We start from the raw sequence: 15,902 nt of genomic DNA on the forward strand, positions 1-15,902 counted from the left end.
AGAGAGCTCTAGCACATCAAATTTCTTACCTTCTCCGCCAAGCGTCAAGCGCTAAAAGAGAGACGAGCAAGAAGTAGAGTGGACGCCCTAGCCCAAAAGTCCCTCGAGATTATTGATCATCAGTGTAAATAATCGCCTTGCGTATTGGAACGTCCTTGTCTTTCGCATCGGCTTCAACGTCAACCAGCCCTGACAGATCTATATTCCGTTGTAGAGTTCTTTAAGGGCTCGCCTAGATATATTTTCTCTCCATCTTTGCGTTTATAATATGACCAAGTCCACTTTCCTTGCACATACGACTCATAGGTACTGGAGAGCAAAGGGTCCCGTCCGCTCCCCTATATTTAAACCAGTAACCGGCGAATCAGTAGTTAGGTGGGTGACCACTAGCGAATCCTCGCTGTTGTATGTTTATTCTTTTTTTTTTTTGCCCTTAATCTGTTCTCTATTTAATTTCCTACCTTACATACTTAGAATTACCCTCCACCCGCCCTTAGGTAATGTATATGAACCGAGCGGTATCTTAATGTCTAGAGTCTGCAGCCAGCTATGATTCCCCTGCATGTCGTTTAGGTTAACCTAAAGACTTCCCGCAACTACTTAAAAGGATTTTAATTACACGTATAATCCTATCCCTTAACACGGTGGAATTCGTCCTGTAGTTATCGATAAGGAACTGGCCAATTAGAAAGCTAGATTTGTTTGGTGTTCCTAAGGCTTACGCACGGGCCTTCGAGCATAAACGAGAACTTCCTTCCGTCCTCGAATACGAGGTCCCAGCTGTACAGCGTAGAAATAAGCGGCCGATATTGGCACATGCGCAACCACTAAAAATCGATTNNNGAAGATATATTACTACTCTAATACTTTGTCATTTGCTCATTACGTCTTTTATAATCGTGTAGACGCTTTATATAGTACTTGTATATATTCTAAATCATCTTCTAGTCCATCTCCTCCTCAAACAATCGTCGATTTTTGGTGGTTGCGCACGTGCCAATATCGGCCGCTTATTTCTACGCTGTAAGGCCAGGTTTCCTTGCAGACAAGACGTCCGATAGAAATAGGACGACCGAGGCGTACTTAACTCCTGCCCTGACGGCCACAGACGCAGTGTATGCAATGTGGATAGGTCCGTAGCTGCTCTCTAGAAGCTCTACGCTGACAGCGTTGAATCAACTAGCATCACGTTTTTCCAATTTCTGCCTAACTATGCTTACTAATGGTTTTTTTTTGTAGCTTTATCATTGTAATGGAATAAATAAGGTTTATTGTTAAGAAAGACCAATAGCATGCAGTCTAAACAACCAGCCAGTATTGCCGTGGAGTTATCTTTCGCCCACAGCATGGAAAGACAAAGCTGAATGAACCTTGTTCTGATCACGAGTTAAACTCTCCACGCCACCTACTTGATTTAGCTTCATGCATGAGGAAAGTCCTTTTGCCTTGATGCTCGGGACACTGGGGTTTGCAAACTTAGCTGATGCGGAAGAGGTGTAAGACATGTATGCGCCCCACCTGCTTCGATAAAAGAGACACCTCAGCCTTGCATGCAACCGCGACTGTTCGAAACAGGAAAAAAGAGCATGTGCCTAGATGATCGGCTAGCGTATAAATCGGATCAACGGCATGTGAGTGGGAAGCATCCTGGAGCCTAGAACAAGTTATTTAAACGATGCCTTAGCCGTCCGTAGGTTAGAACTTGCAATCCTGAAAGGATACTCTTCGTTGGTTAGAGTTGCTCCCCGGGAGGCTGATTTGAATGGTAATTTATCCTTACTGTCTTTGAAAGACAATAGGATAGTTGTTCGTACTAACTTAATAGCACGAGTGAGTCGTATCCACGGGCACGAAATACATGTAGTATCGTATGCTTGTTTGGATGGTGACTGTTCTTCTAATCGTACATGAAGTGGTAGAATTTAAGGGGTTTCCTGAGCTCGCTTAGCTCACGTGACTGCGACCACAAATTCCTGTTCGAACTCGTTCAGACAATAGTGTTTTAAAAAGACGCTTTGAAAAAAAAACCAGCCCAAGAAGGTCTTAGCGGATTTACGAACGCTAAAATTCTATAAAATTTAAAATCGAGAAAATAGGAGCGTAGGAGTAAATTTAAATTTAAATGAATTAATACATCGTGGGCTTGAGTTGAGTCTATGTGCAATGAAATCTTACCGGCTGACATTACCCTATCCGCCAAGCGTCCGAAACGCCGATCCCATGCCATTCGTGGCTCTGTGGCCTTCAAGATTCTTGAGATAATACTACACCTGTATGATGACCTCGCCTTATTTACTATCATGTCTAGATATCCATGGCTCCCCTTTGATTTTACCCACCAAACCCACTGGACCATTCTCACCTCACAACCGCTGCTTCTTGATACGCCGAATCCTGAAATTCTTCATCGACTTCGCTACTCTCTTCACTCTCCTCCGTCTCCGTGTGCACACTTGATATACCTCGATCGATACTGGGAACCACTTCCTGATCACCAGGCTCAGCTCCTCGTCTCCATTTGCCAAAGAAATCTTCCGTCCGTAGTCCCCTGACATCTTCCGGCACAACACCACGCCCAAGACTGCCATCGGCTTTCTTCTTTCTTATGTACTCACGTACTGGCCCCATGGCAGCGTCTCTACACGCCTCCTTGATATCGCTCCCGCTCATACCGGCGGAGACGCGAACCAGATAGTTGAGGTCGAAATGGGGCGTATCAATTTTGGTGCCGCGTAGGATGAGGGAGAAGATATTATGGCGCTGGGAGGCTGTTGGAAGCGCGACTGGGAATTTCTTGGGCATGCGACGTAAGATAGCTTCATCGATGTCTTGGATGCGATTTGTGGCACCGAGAATGCAGATGCGTTGGGGAGTTGTAGATCCTGGGCGCGAAGAGGAAGAGAGACCATCCCAGTGTGTCATGAATCTGATATTGGTTAGCATATGGCACGAGTACCGGGTGAGTGGGGAGGACGATGGCAGATTGAAGTTTATATCGTAAGGAAATGGAGAAGAAAACAGAGGAGAGAAGGTATTAATGTAAGGAATGACATACTCAGCCTTCACCATTCCACTAGCCTCATGCTCTCCGCTCCTTCTCTGCCCGAGCACCGCATCGATTTCGTCAATGAACACAATACTAGGTTGAAGTTTCCTCGCTAATGAAAAGACCGCATTGACTAGCTTATTTGAGTCTCCGTACCACTTTTCTGTAAGAGTAGAGATATGCAGATTTATGAAGCATGCACCGCTCTCATGCGCCAGCGCTTTTGCGAGCATAGTTTTACCGCAGCCAGGAGGTCCATAAAGGAGGACACCAGAAGGCGCGGAGAGGAGAGACGAGGAATGAGCGTAGAGGTGTGGCATGGTTAGTGGGTAGATGATGGATTCCTTGAGCTCTTCAATTATCGAATCGAGGCCACCGATATCTACCGGAAATATTAGCAATTAATTCTTATCAAAGGTGTCTAATTCTCGTGCTTTGCAAATGCCGCCTTCTTCACCTCAGCCGTAGAATGCGGATCTTCTACAGTACGGAGATGTCCTACATACCCTCAAACGTAACCGGGATCTCTTCGGGAGCCACCACCTCCATTGCTATTGTCTGCTCATATGGAGTCAACACTAAATCCTCCTTCCTCGGCCGCCGATAACTGCTATCGTACTCGGAGCCATCTTCCGATGACTCGCGTGACTTATTTGCTAGTATGCCATCGAGCTTCTGCGACGCGGCGCGGGCCTTCTGCCGCGCTTCCTCTTTCTGCTGCGCTTCGGGATCTAGCCGTGATATTATATTCCGAATGAGGAAGTAAGCTATGAGAGGCTTAAAAACAAATGGATTAGTTTCCGGTGTCAATTTAACCAAGGAAGCACGCTCAAGGAAAGGAAATATGCGAGGCTTGGATGTCAACGTACAGCGGCGGCGGCGATTAGGATGTCGGGGAGGTATGACAGCGTTGATTTTTTGTTACTACTCATGACGCTCGCTTTGAGGGGGTGAAAGGAGGGTAGGAGGCGATTTCAATAGTGGTGGGAGAGGTTGTGGGAAAAATAGCGGTGTTGCGTTGTCTTTGATATCAGAAGTTTGGATATCACCGCCGCCACGCTTGTGGCGTTCCAGCCTGCGGGAGAGGCACGAGCACCTCCGCTTTGCACGAGCCGACCGAGCTGTCAAGCTTCATACAGCGATGATCCAACCATGAAAGCAATACAAAGACCCCCACATGCCTCGTCTCTACGTCGCCTTTCTTCTTTATGCCTTAGACGATCGTTCCCTCGCTCCACGGTTCGAGTGGTTTTTTCACGAAGCTTTACTGCGCAGAGAAGCTTAAAAGCCAACTCCACTAGCTCTACAAGCCGCAAGCATGTTACCATCGTGAATGATGACGGTCGCGTACGGTGGGGAGAGCTTAGTGCTCGAGAGAAGGCTGCCAGGACGACACAGCAAGGGATCAATCTTGTTGTGGTAATAGCGGGTGTGGCTTTGACTGTATGTTTTACTTCACCGAACCCCTCCATACATCAGACCAAGAACATGGTTCTCATTGTTGGAATATAGGGTGCAGTTGTCGCACTTCTGTACACAGAGGTATTTTCATATGACAGCAAAACGAGCCATTTCAACCGTGCCGCGGACCGAATAAAGAGAGATCCAAAATGCATAGAGTTATTGGGGGACGGCAAGAAGATCCAGGCATTTGGGGAGCCTTCATGGAGCCGGTGGGCAAGGAATAGGGTAATAGCGTAGGCAAAGCCCCTCCGAGCCTCTCACCTGCCGAACTACCTATTTATGGTTGCGCACAGGTCCACGACGGAAAAAGACCGCTGGGGCACCGAACACTTGCGCATGCATTTCTATGTTGAAGGACCGCTCAACTCAGGTGTTGTGAATCTGCACATGACGAAAAAGCCCAGTCAAGATGAATATGAGTATAAATTCCTTGCGTTGGATGTGAAGGGTGAGTGTTCATTCCACTTTACACCCTATCTCAATTTAATAGTCTTTCGCGAATAAGTTGATTTACTAGTAGCAGGACACCAACGCATCTACCTCGAAAACGCTGATGCAAAGAAAGAAAGTGGGAAAGGTCCAACCAAAATGTTCGGAGTGCGTTGGTGGTAGATGAACCGCTAGACCGACGACTTCGTACTGCCTCCCCAGATCGCACTCTGCGTTCCGCATATTTTTGCGGGTCTTTAGCCGTTCTTATCGAGAAGCTGAAGTCAGACCATGAAGTCCTGTGCTTCCGCCTAGGACCCCTGAACTCGGGGCCCTGCGACCTTCTCTAAAGAGGGCTGTACTGCTAGCTGGTTACCGCGTTCTATTCATTTGAACTGCCGTTCTAGCATTCCAATCTGAAAGCACTGTAAAATGTCGCTGAACTGGGTATACTCAGGTGGCATGAAAAATAAAAAGCAATGTATTAGAACGTTAGGATGTAAAAATAGGAGTTAACACTAGGATACGCGAGGTATCATGTGATAATAATGTGAATGGCAGCAAGAGCGCCAATCTGAAATTATATCAACCATTGTGGCGCATCTAATGCAGTCCTTGATGTATAAATCAGCGTGGTCAGTCAATAAGCTCCAGATACACCGTTCCGATTACCCACTTCCCCAGCCTCGCCCGCCACCAAAACTTCAAAACGCCCATCCCATCACAGAAAACATGTTCCCAACCCTACGAGAGTTGCTAGGTTCATCTCACGCGGTTCGATCTCACTGCACCCCCGCCCCTGCTACTCCATCTATCCTATGCCCTAAAGCTGGTGTGGCAGGCCTGCTCCGCTCAATCCCGAAAAACGCAATATTCTCCCGCAGAGCAACATACTCGCTATCGGCATACCCCAACACTTCATGAATCTCAGTGCTCCGTACCCCGCGAATGCGTCTAATTTCGGCTGCCGAATAGTTCACAAGAGCGCGACCGACTTCGAAGGGAGCTGGATTTCGCAGTTCGTACGCAAGTGGAGTTGATGTGCCAGAAGTTGTTGGAGTATGGCTATTATTTTCTCTGTGTAGTGGCTGGGGCGTTGGAGGCGTATTGGGAGTTTGCGGTGCGCCGTTTAGCCGTTTCACGACTACAAGGCGGACGGCTTCCTGTTGCGCGAATTGACCCTCAACATCTACAACGCCGACTGGAAGTAAACCTGCTTTGTCGGAGAGGGCTTGCCAGGCTCCTTGATCGATATAGACGGTGCCGTGCGGAGCAAGGCCGTGGAGAAGCCAAAAGTAGCGGTCGCGGATTGGGTGCAGGTTAGGAAGGAAGCGGGTATGTAAGGGAGGTTGGAGGCTGAACTCGGTGTGAGGAGATGAAGTACGAGAAGGAGTTTGAGACGGTTTTGGAGTACCTTCTTCATGGTTCGAGGGCATAGAAGAGGAGACCGGGCCGTTTTGAGCGTTTTGCAAGTTTAGCGCCGCGGCTTGTGCTAGGGGGAGGTTGGAATCGTCCGCAATAACGAGGCTATTGCGGGTTGATGTGCGGGCTGAGGCGAGTTGTGCCACTTTTTGAGCTTCTATGTAATTTATAATAGCGGATATATTACCAGGTTTCGAGGACCGTGTAATAACGGTAGTGACACCTGCGGAAGTGGCCAGACGTGCTGCAACAATCTTGGTAGACATGCCTCCTGTACCTACGGCTGACCCTGGGCTTGACACATCGGCCACAATGTCTGCAACGTCTTCCACAACTTCGATAGCTCTGGCGTCTGAGTGTGTACGAGGGTTTTTGTCGTACAGGCAATCAACGTCTGTCATAAGGAACAGGTAGTCTGCTTGTACCATTCCGGCTGTGATAGCTGAGAGGGTGTCATTGTCGCCAAATTTGATCTCGGTAACTGCAAGAGTATCGTTCTCATTGACAATTGGTATTACGCCCATGTGTAGCAGCTCGAAGAAAGTATTCTGAGCATTGAGGTACTGCGTCCGGTCCGCAATGTCGTTTCTAGTTAAGAGTATTTGGGCAACTGGCTGCCTCAGGTGTCCAAATAACTGGTCCCACAAGCTCATCAGCCTACACTGGCCTATTGCCGCCAGAGCTTGCACCTTTGGGAGGTGCTTGGGGCGACGGTCAAGATCCATTCTTCGCAATCCAACGCCAATGGCGCCGGAGGAAACAAGAACCACCTTATGACCATCTTTTAAAAGTTTTACGGCAGTTTCGACAATTACGGAGAGGATAGAGAGGAGAGGCTGATGTGTCTTTTCATCAACAATGGAACTCGTCCCTAAGATGCTTGTTAGCTAGCTAGAATTCTTTGCCGTTGAAGGAATAATATGATGTATAGGTTACGATATACCGAGTTTTATTACGATTGTAAGGTGTTTCTTCATGTGAACAGCCATTATAGCTACAAAATCCTCTCACCTCTACTCAATTATAACACTATATTAGTGAAGCACGACAGGAAACTTTATATCTGCCCCAAATTCCACACCGCCTTCGGCCTTACCCAATCAGTGTTTCCATCAATCCCGCACCTTGACCGCGAAAAAGCCTTAGCAGCACGCCCTTCCAGCCCGCCCTTCTTCCGACATTGCCCTACATCTTTATTCCTGCAGTTGCTTCCCAGTTCCAAGGGTTCGTATAGCCTTCTTTTACCCCTAATTATGTCTGAGACGCCTGATGGTTCGCCGCCACAGCGCACTGCTTCAAAGCCAACCCTTAGTCCCCCGAAGCCTGATGCAACCTTCTACACGTGGAGCACATTCTTCTCAATATTGTCAGGGCAGGCTAGTAAAGAGGAAAGGCAGGGGTATTTCCTTGAACGCGACATTTTAAAAGAAGAAAGCGATTGCAAGAGATGCGAGACTCACAGGGACTATTTATTCAAATATAGTATGTGACTGCTCTACCCTCACTTCCCTGTTCCTTTTCATTACATTATAAAGGGCTCAATCACATGAGAATCAATCGCTAACCCATTGCAGGCCCTACAGTGCGTTTTATACAATCCGAAGTTGCTAAACTAGGCGTAGACATCAATTCCACCAACGTGCGCTGTAAAAGATGCACGGCTGATCAATCTGGAGGATTCGACTTGAATTATGGAATCTTATTATGTGCAAATCATATGCGGAATCGAGGTCATATAGAGGACACAATGGCGCATGAAATGATACACGCGTATGATTACATGCGGTTTAAGGTAGATAACTGGAACTTGAGGCATCAGGCGTGCACAGAGGTATGTGGGGTTTTTTCTCTCTACATTTTTATGGTCCATAGCCCGTTTGGATTTGCCAGTTGTTATGAAGAAGGAAGAGTGTAGAGAGTAGACAAGGAAATTGGGGCAAAACGGAAGTCACTGCCAAGACCAAAGCAGCTAACAAATCCCAGATTCGCGCCTCAACTCTCTCTGGAGAATGTCGATTTACACGAGAGTTCTTTACTCGCAACCAATGGAAGATTACAGAGCAATTGCAGGAGTGTGTGCGGCGAAGAGCCACTTTATCACTTATGGCCCGGCCGACATGTAAAGACGATGTTCATGCCGCTAGAATAGTCAATGAAGTCTGGGATAGCTGTTTCACAGATACTCGGCCGTTTGACGAGATTTATCGATGAAATAAAGAGGCTAGGATGGGCGTACGAATTTGTCACACAAGGAAGCACGTCTTACGAGTTTCCAAAGCGATGTATTATATTGGATCTTTTGGACCTTGTACCATTATACAGGATATCCGCATAGCGCCGGCGTTTTACAGAGGAAATACCAGACCAATTCAACTCCTGTTCATGCATCATCCAGTGTTCAGTCCGCTTCCCAAAAAAGGCCTGAAGGCCCCCAATCCTATCAAACGCAGTCATCCCATCCATTGCATCTCATTTCAATGAAAGGGAAGATAATTGGCAGCCCAAGTACGCAGTACATAGTTTGTACTCCTTCAGCTCTCTCTATCACCGCTACTCCTCATCTTGCTTGAGTCACGCATATAAGCTCTTTCGCCCTTAACGCAATGCTTGACGATCCAAGGGTGTTGTTGGATGTCTTCAAGCGGGATACGCTTCTCAGGATCAAGAACAAGTAACTAGAATATCTGTTAGTCTCATTCTCTTACAAACTCGATACGGAACTTCACTCACCCTCTTAATGAGATCTCTCGCTTCCGGGCTGACAAACCCAGGCACTTTATACTCGCCTCTAGCAATTTTCCTCTGGGTCATAACTTGCTCGTCCTCAAACGGTGCCTCTCCCACCAAAAATTCATACGTCAACACCCCCAAACTCCACAAATCGACCTTTTCACTATAGTAGTTCTCCTTGGAGCCGCCCTTAAGCATCTCTGGCGGTAAATAATCCAGCGTTCCACACATGGTCTGTCGCCTATTGTTCGGCGCATGCACACTCCACCCAAAATCCGAGATCTTAATTTCGCCGTGGATGCCGACAAGAATGTTCTCGGGCTTAATGTCGCGGTGGATGACGTGCTTCTTGTGCAAGTACTTGAGCGCGGCCGCCATCTGAGCGATGTACTGTGCAGCCTTCCATTCCGGGAAACGCTGCTCGCGGCGCAGGTGCTTGTACAGCTCGCCTTTAGCCGCAAACTCAAGGATCAGGAAGATGCGCTTAGCATCGTGGAAGTGGCCGTATAGCCGCAGGATATTTGGGTGTGCAAGGTTGGACTGAATCTCGATCTCACGGCGCACCTGCTTCTCGACTTTGTTGTGTTGCAGTTCGTTCTTGTGCAAAACTTTCAGGGCGCAGACAAAGCCTGACGAACGTTCTTTGGCGAGGTACACGCGTCCGAATTTTCCTTTTCCGAGTGGCTTACCGATTTCAAACATGCCGAGATGGAATTGCTTCGGAGCGGAAGGTTGAGGGTAGAGACTCTCAGTACGACGGTGAGATATTTCGTCGGATGAACGAGGATTCTGGTCACGATGTTGCTGTGCAGCTTGGGATGGAAGGGTAACTTTGGTAATAGTGTTTAGAGGTTTGGATGAATTTGTGTTTTGGATTTTCTGGAGAGGGAGTTTCATCCGGTTGGCGCTTGTAGAAGAACCCAGGCCTGATATTGTCATTGCAGCGGAGAGGGAGCCCTTTACTAAAGTTAGTCGGGACTCAATTGGCATGATTGAACATTAGGATCTTACTTTCGACTTGTGATAAGTCGTAGTCGTGACAATTTGGTCGTCATTCTCATCAGTAACGGTAATCCGTTCGAATGCGGTTTCAATGACGTCCATGATGCGAGGAGTGGGTGAAGATGGCTAGTAAATAAAATGATAGAAGCTCAAAGTTCTCACCCGTACAGATTGCAGTTTGACCTGATGTCGTCAAGGTTGGGGTTGTCAGAAGTGCTCGGGAGTAAATAAACGAGTCGGCGGTTGCCACGCGCAACGATCGACGAATCCCATTCCGAAATCTCCCCGCGACTCAGGATCCCTCCATCCATCCCGACGCAGCTGTTGGTGCGAATTTTCTTTTCTAACTTCTTTTCTAACCTGCAGTTCTCACCTCAGGCACAATGACGTCGAAGTTCAACGGCGTGATGCCCAAATCTCCTCTTCCTGACCCTGACGCCGACGCATCCATTACCCAGAATGGGTTCAGGGTCATCACGCGCAAGCTACCTATTTTGAAGGCCGGACCTATCGAAGAAATGACTGAGAAGCTGGGGATTACACCACCGGAGATGATTTTCGGCGACAATTTCATGCATATTGAACACCTGGCGAGTGGTTGGAAAATTGACTTTAATGCATTCGATGCATTAGATCGCGTAGACAAAACTGGAGAAGCAATGCTGAAAGTCTCTTACTCAAGAGAATGGCAGCAGAATCGGTAGGCTTTCTCTCTCTAAATACCATCGCTGTCTTCGAGACAGGTGAGAGTCATTATGGTATGTAGCTAACCCACCAAGCTCCAAGCAATTCGAAGACATCAAAGAAGTCGTTAAACCTTTCGACTGGTCATACAGCACAGATTACAAAGGCACTACCATACCCGCCTCTCTCTCTTTTACCCCAACTGACAAACCCATCCCGCTTGCCCTCCTCAAACGTCCTGACCCTATCCTTTTCTTCGATGATGTCGTACTTTACGAAGATGAGCTAGCAGACAATGGCATCGCTATGCTGTCCTGTAAGATCCGCGTTATGCCAGCGAGATTACTCCTCCTCTGCCGCTTCTTCATGCGCCTAGACGACGTCATATTTCGTATCAGGGATACTAGGGTCTTTGTGGAGTTTACAACGGGAGAGGTAATTAGGGAGTACACTGCACGAGAGGAGAAGTTCGGAGTTGTAAAAGAAGAGTTGGCGAAAACCAGAGAAGATGTCCCTGCACTCATGAGGGACCCGAACAGGTTGACAGAACTGTTGCCAGTTGTAGAAAAGGACCTTGAAAGACTAGTACTGAAGTGAATAGTGACGTATGCATGCCCCGCTTGGATGCTTCTAAGAGGGAAAGATTCCGACCATAAAATTTGATCTACCGATGCTTTGGAGTAACACATACCAACCAGCAGCTGAATATGGCGCTGAAATAGCAATGAAGGGAGTGGTGATGAAACGAGATGGGCTAGGGACCAGAAGAGTACTCAGCATCGAAGTCTGCTTTCGCCGTGCCTCCATCGTCCGCAGTGAGGACAACGAAAGATGGAGGGAACAGGGATAGTCTAGGTTTGGCGTAACGTCTTCACTTAGAGACACCATATCTAGGGGACATCCACAAGATTCATAGGGAATTTTCCGGTTTATCTGCTGGATGCCATGGGTTGGGATAATATTCCAGGCTTCAGAATGCTTCCGCTAAGCCTAAAATGAGGATAGCTTCATACCATTCCACCCGGTACCAAACATGTGCGTTAACGTAAAATCACTGTCACGCTAGAATGCTTGTTTATTTCAACCGCGGGGGTCGTAAAGCTAATCTTAAAAGTTCGTCCACAATATTGCCTTGAAGCCGTCATGATGCTGGTAATTGAGACTACTGCTGTTGAGGACTGAGGAACGTGAAAACGAGAACGGTTTCGTAACCTCCAACCGAACGACGCGGCTAAGGTCTCAAATCATTTTCACGAAGATAAGTTTATGGCAGTTCTACATCCAGATGGTCTAACGATGCTGAATTTATTCAAAACCTCTCCAAAGATTCATGTGTCACGGGCGATACGATGGGCGCCTGCTTGCCGCCCAACCCTCAGCCACAACTCCAACGCGATCGATCCCATCCACCAGATTTTGCCACTTGCCCCGGAATAAGCTAACCCAGCGCACACTCTTCGTATCGGCAGCCTAGATGCGACCCGGTGCGTCAGGAATATATCCCCAGGCCAGTCAACCAAGGTGAAGATGGCTGTGCCTGGCTATTTGCTTCCTGGTGCTTCCAGCGAGTACGTCCTATGAGGCTTTGCTCGACCCCTGCATTTGTAGCTGCGCCGCACCGAAGTGATCACTCATATGCCATTATGTATCGATCTCCTTCCCTTCGTATTGATTTTAACTAAAGCAGTGCAAATTTTTAAAATTTTAATTCAAATTTCTTTCCCATTCATGCTTCATGGCCGATCCCCTGAGTGTGCTGAGTGCGGCGGCATCGTTTGTTGGCATAGCTGGCCAAGCTGCTCAAGGCATTTCGTATATTCGCCGAGTCTTCAAAGACATCAAAGGCGCTCCACGACTCATCAAGAATCTTAATCATGAGCTCCAAGTCCTTGAGAGCACACTACTCCAACTGTCAACTATAGATCCGGCACACATAAGCCCGGAAGCAGCACGCAGTTTCACTGTGACAGTTGAACATTGTTTCACCCATGCAGAGGCTTTGTCGGACATTCTAAGCAAATATGACTTCTCTATGATTGATGGGGGCGCAAAAAAATTATGGAAACAAGTCGTTGCAAGCGACAAAAGATCAGATCTCGAGGAACACACCAAAAGATTAGAACGGGCAAAATCTTCCCTCACAACTGCTCTGGGCGGTCTCCAGATTCAGATGACCGAGTATGTTCTAAACACCTTTTGAGCAGGTTAATTCCTTCGGAGTCACCGTAAAATAAGCCATACTAATTTCTTGCAAGTGGTATGCAACGTAGGCAAGCCGCCCACGCGAATCATGTCGAACAATCTTTGAATAGAATCACTACAAGCCTCTCTTCCAACTCAGTAGTAACAGAGAACACTTACACCACCACTCTCCGAATCGAGGAAGGGGTTGAGAATGCCACCGAGATTCTGAAGAGAGTCGACCAGGTGACGCAGAAACTGGCTTCAGACGTGCCCGTAATGATTGAACAAGGTTTTCAACGCTGTATGGCAAACACGCTCGCTGGCCTTCATTTTGCAGAATTTGAAACTAGGCTACAATTACCAAAATGCTACTCAGGTCGTAGACTAGCTTATAATGAGAGTAAAAACTCTCTTATGAAGACGCCTCATTTCAGCAACACTCAAGGCTCTCCTGTCCAACCATCACACGGGCTAGACAGTCCACAACTTCCAAAACTTTCGTCCCCTAGACAACAAAGACAGCCCATAGCCTTTGGGAGATCCGAGGAAAAACTTCGCGCTCTCTCCAGACAGGGTGCCAAGGGCGATTTATCACCTCTGCAGAAGTCTTCAATCCCTGCTCAGACGAGGACATTCTGCAGGACAATACCATTCCCTATCGGCTTCTTGCAAACAAAGACAACTAAGATTCTCTCTCACGATTCGCCTGCTACCAATAGCGGTGAAAAAAATACCGGTATAATCCAGGTTACAATAACATTGCTTCCCTTCCGGTGGCTCTCGTCTCGCGGTTATACGGTGACTTTCGACAAGGTTTTACACAGTGGCAACGCAATATCTTGGATGCCAGGTCTCCGCTGCTACAACGTTGTTCCCGACGACTCGATGGTCATACAGGCTTGCTTGGAGCGAGATGTTGTGGCGCTTCAAAAACTTTTCCAATACCGACAGGCATCCCCTTTTGACGTCGACTCTGCTGGCGCGACGCTTCTGGGACATGCGTTGAACTGGTGCAGGTATGATACCCATGTTTCCAAACCAATTGATAAGGCTCTGGAGGTGATCCAGTTTCTCATTACAGAAGGCGCCGATCCCGTTCCTTTCATGGGGGAGTTTTTGGATGCTTATGACTACTACTCGATTGAGTACACGATAGTGGACGCTCTCGGTATGATTACTCATGAAGAACATACGATTGAGGTCCTCGACGCCATTGGCAGACTTTGTCTTGCGGCTGCGCAACGAGATCCCTTTGATGATCCAAAAATATTAAGGAAACTGTGGACTGCGTCCGCGAGTGGCCAAACGGTACCGCCCCTGGACTTTTCTTACTTGTTTCAAGAGAAATATTCAGGCCTTGAAGAGATTGTTTTCGAATGCCCGGACTACGTTTTCTATACCCTGATGGTCAAAGACACGGTTACACTAACGAGTACCTCGGACAAGACGTGGCAAAGAGCCGTTGATCAACGATTTGAGGTTTTGGCATATCTGTGCACCGGTGGTGACGAAAGCATAAAAGCAAGAATCTTTGCTATGAAAGAATGGGAGCCACATCAACTATCAACGCCCTATCGAGATATAACATGTTTCTGTCCAGAAACCCCAAGCCATTTGTTATTTGCACTACTTCGGAATTCAAAGTACTTTGAATGTAAGAAATCAAGACGTAAGCCACTACGCCAACACCTGCACCGCATGCTCGTGCTTCTGCTTCAGAATGGTGAGGATCCGTTGGGAACTTGCTCATGCAAAGCGCTATGGAAAACCGGAGGCACAGGATCACGAACAGCTACAGATATTGCCGCGGCTGAGGGTTTGCTTGAGGTGTGGGCTGATGCTCTCGAGGAAGTCGGCTACAATGCCACGGAAATTATTGATGAGTGGCGGTTCGCAGAATTCCAAAACGTGTTCCAAGTACACGGAGAATCTGCAATTAGTCTTTTAGATTCTGTCAAATTTATTGGCAGTACTCTAATCTCCACGGCTTCTTACATCATCTAAACCAATTTTCTAGTACTATATTCAAAAAGTTTATCCCTTAACCCGCTGGCTTGCATCCAGAAGTTATCGATAAGTACTAGCCAATCAGGTGGCTAGCCTTTGTTCTAGTGTTCTAGTGTTCGTGCACGGTCTAATCTTTATTGATAAGCTCTGGACACCAGCGGGTTAAGGGATAGTAGTATTTCAATTAGAGTCTACAAGCAACCGATGTAAAATATATTCAAACTTGGTAATAAGCAAGCTGTCAAGCCCGCATGGACAAGTATATGGTAGGTGCGCCCGTGCAAGGCACTTCTAAAGGTCCGTGGCGATGTATAAGGTGCTCGTAGTAGTTAAAGCGGGATTGACTTGACTCAGCATGCTCAGACTAACGTGTTTTATTACCTCAGAAGCTCAGACCAAGAAATCGATTGCGCTGGCGCGCTAATCTCCTTCGGATATTTGATCGATTTCTTGGTCTGAGGCACTTTGGCGAGATTTGTATGGAAACACAAGCTTTTTTAGTAAGGAAAACTCATAAACCCTAACAAAATTAATCAATATCCTCACAACATATTTTAAGGTAAAAATTATATCAAATTACTTAGGAGATTGAGCTCTATAGATTATAAGATTTTAGGCTTTTTATATTTTTATATGGGCCCGTACGGGCCTATACAAAAAGTGCTTATGCTTTTAATAATAGGAATTTTAACTTTAACGAAATTAATCTTAGATTTGGGAGGGGATAATATAATTTAAAGCCCTTTAATATATAAAGTAGCCCCCTAAAATTTATATATTAACTTTTAGAGACTTTATTTTATTATATTATGGAGGAAATCCCCTTATAAAATTGCCAAAACTAAGATTTTTGCTTATGCTTTTAACAAAACTCGCCAAACGCTCTCAGACGTGATTTTGGTGGATGTTAGTCAACTTATTGACGGGTCAAAGG

The 15,902-nt window shown here is 46.9% G+C and overlaps 7 protein-coding genes across 7 annotated transcripts; 4 read left to right on the top strand and 3 right to left on the bottom strand.

Annotated features, from left to right (window-relative positions):
• Nucleotides 1-2,358: 2,358 nt before the first annotated feature.
• K441DRAFT_679613 (AAA-domain-containing protein) lies at nucleotides 2,359-3,978 on the bottom strand (the record flags this gene model as incomplete). Its single annotated transcript, XM_067651280.1, has 4 exons — nucleotides 2,359-2,926; nucleotides 3,056-3,428; nucleotides 3,553-3,823; nucleotides 3,916-3,978. The coding sequence occupies 4 exons, from the start codon at nucleotides 3,976-3,978 to the stop codon at nucleotides 2,359-2,361; spliced, it is 1,275 nt and encodes a 424-aa protein (XP_067500870.1).
• A 207-nt stretch (nucleotides 3,979-4,185) lies between these two features.
• Nucleotides 4,186-5,122, top strand: K441DRAFT_616167 (TIM21-domain-containing protein; the record flags this gene model as incomplete). The annotated part of the gene is made up of 4 exons (XM_067645735.1): nucleotides 4,186-4,489; nucleotides 4,559-4,743; nucleotides 4,804-4,958; nucleotides 5,031-5,122. Exons 1-4 carry the CDS (start codon nucleotides 4,199-4,201, stop codon nucleotides 5,120-5,122), a joined length of 723 nt encoding a protein of 240 aa, XP_067500871.1. The 5' UTR covers nucleotides 4,186-4,198.
• A 167-nt stretch (nucleotides 5,123-5,289) lies between these two features.
• K441DRAFT_664633 (glutamate 5-kinase) lies at nucleotides 5,290-7,373 on the bottom strand. Its single transcript, XM_067649377.1, has 2 exons — nucleotides 7,305-7,373; nucleotides 5,290-7,232 (listed from the first exon to the last, which is right to left on the bottom strand). Exons 1-2 carry the CDS (start codon nucleotides 7,348-7,350, stop codon nucleotides 5,722-5,724), a joined length of 1,557 nt encoding a protein of 518 aa, XP_067500872.1. The 5' UTR covers nucleotides 7,351-7,373; the 3' UTR covers nucleotides 5,290-5,721.
• A 107-nt stretch (nucleotides 7,374-7,480) lies between these two features.
• On the top strand, nucleotides 7,481-8,764 carry K441DRAFT_664634 (uncharacterized protein). The gene is made up of 3 exons (XM_067649378.1): nucleotides 7,481-7,843; nucleotides 7,936-8,192; nucleotides 8,345-8,764. The coding sequence occupies exons 1-3, from the start codon at nucleotides 7,615-7,617 to the stop codon at nucleotides 8,570-8,572; spliced, it is 714 nt and encodes a 237-aa protein (XP_067500873.1). The 5' UTR covers nucleotides 7,481-7,614; the 3' UTR covers nucleotides 8,573-8,764.
• K441DRAFT_664635 (serine/threonine-protein kinase-like protein) lies at nucleotides 8,601-10,279 on the bottom strand. The gene is made up of 3 exons (XM_067649379.1): nucleotides 10,103-10,279; nucleotides 9,092-10,048; nucleotides 8,601-9,036 (listed from the first exon to the last, which is right to left on the bottom strand). Exons 1-3 carry the CDS (start codon nucleotides 10,193-10,195, stop codon nucleotides 8,893-8,895), a joined length of 1,194 nt encoding a protein of 397 aa, XP_067500874.1. The 5' UTR covers nucleotides 10,196-10,279; the 3' UTR covers nucleotides 8,601-8,892.
• A 221-nt stretch (nucleotides 10,280-10,500) lies between these two features.
• On the top strand, nucleotides 10,501-11,374 carry K441DRAFT_688879 (TIP41-domain-containing protein; the record flags this gene model as incomplete). The annotated part of the gene is made up of 2 exons (XM_067652242.1): nucleotides 10,501-10,793; nucleotides 10,873-11,374. The coding sequence occupies 2 exons, from the start codon at nucleotides 10,501-10,503 to the stop codon at nucleotides 11,372-11,374; spliced, it is 795 nt and encodes a 264-aa protein (XP_067500875.1).
• A 1,138-nt stretch (nucleotides 11,375-12,512) lies between these two features.
• Nucleotides 12,513-15,219, top strand: K441DRAFT_698449 (uncharacterized protein; the record flags this gene model as incomplete). Its single annotated transcript, XM_067653062.1, has 2 exons — nucleotides 12,513-12,955; nucleotides 13,033-15,219. 2 exons carry the CDS (start codon nucleotides 12,513-12,515, stop codon nucleotides 14,963-14,965), a joined length of 2,376 nt encoding a protein of 791 aa, XP_067500876.1. The 3' UTR covers nucleotides 14,966-15,219.
• Nucleotides 15,220-15,902: the final 683 nt, after the last annotated feature.

Source organism: Cenococcum geophilum (assembly GCF_001692895.1).
Source record: "Cenococcum geophilum 1.58 unplaced genomic scaffold K441scaffold_39, whole genome shotgun sequence".
Lineage (NCBI taxonomy): Eukaryota > Fungi > Ascomycota > Dothideomycetes > Gloniales > Gloniaceae > Cenococcum > Cenococcum geophilum.

Bases quoted from the DNA above. Each gene is read 5' to 3' on its own strand.
- K441DRAFT_664635 (XM_067649379.1), bottom strand. From the start codon at position 10,195: ATGGACGTCATTGAAACCGCATTCGAACGGATTACCGTTACTGATGAG. The intron at 10,049-10,102 runs GTAAGATCCTAA...ACTTTAGTAAAG, and splicing joins CGACTTATCACAAGTCGAAA to GGCTCCCTCTCCGCTGCAAT. The intron at 9,037-9,091 runs GTGAGTGAAGTT...CAGATATTCTAG, and splicing joins CGAGAGATCTCATTAAGAGG to TTACTTGTTCTTGATCCTGA.
- K441DRAFT_664633 (XM_067649377.1), bottom strand. From the start codon at position 7,350: ATGGCTGTTCACATGAAGAAACACCTTACAATCGTAATAAAACTCG. The intron at 7,233-7,304 runs GTATATCGTAAC...CAAGCATCTTAG, and splicing joins TACAATCGTAATAAAACTCG to GGACGAGTTCCATTGTTGAT.
- K441DRAFT_664634 (XM_067649378.1), top strand. From the start codon at position 7,615: ATGTCTGAGACGCCTGATGGTTCGCCGCCACAGCGCACTGCTTCAAAG. The intron at 7,844-7,935 runs GTATGTGACTGC...AACCCATTGCAG, and splicing joins GGACTATTTATTCAAATATA to GCCCTACAGTGCGTTTTATA. The intron at 8,193-8,344 runs GTATGTGGGGTT...AACAAATCCCAG, and splicing joins GGCATCAGGCGTGCACAGAG to ATTCGCGCCTCAACTCTCTC.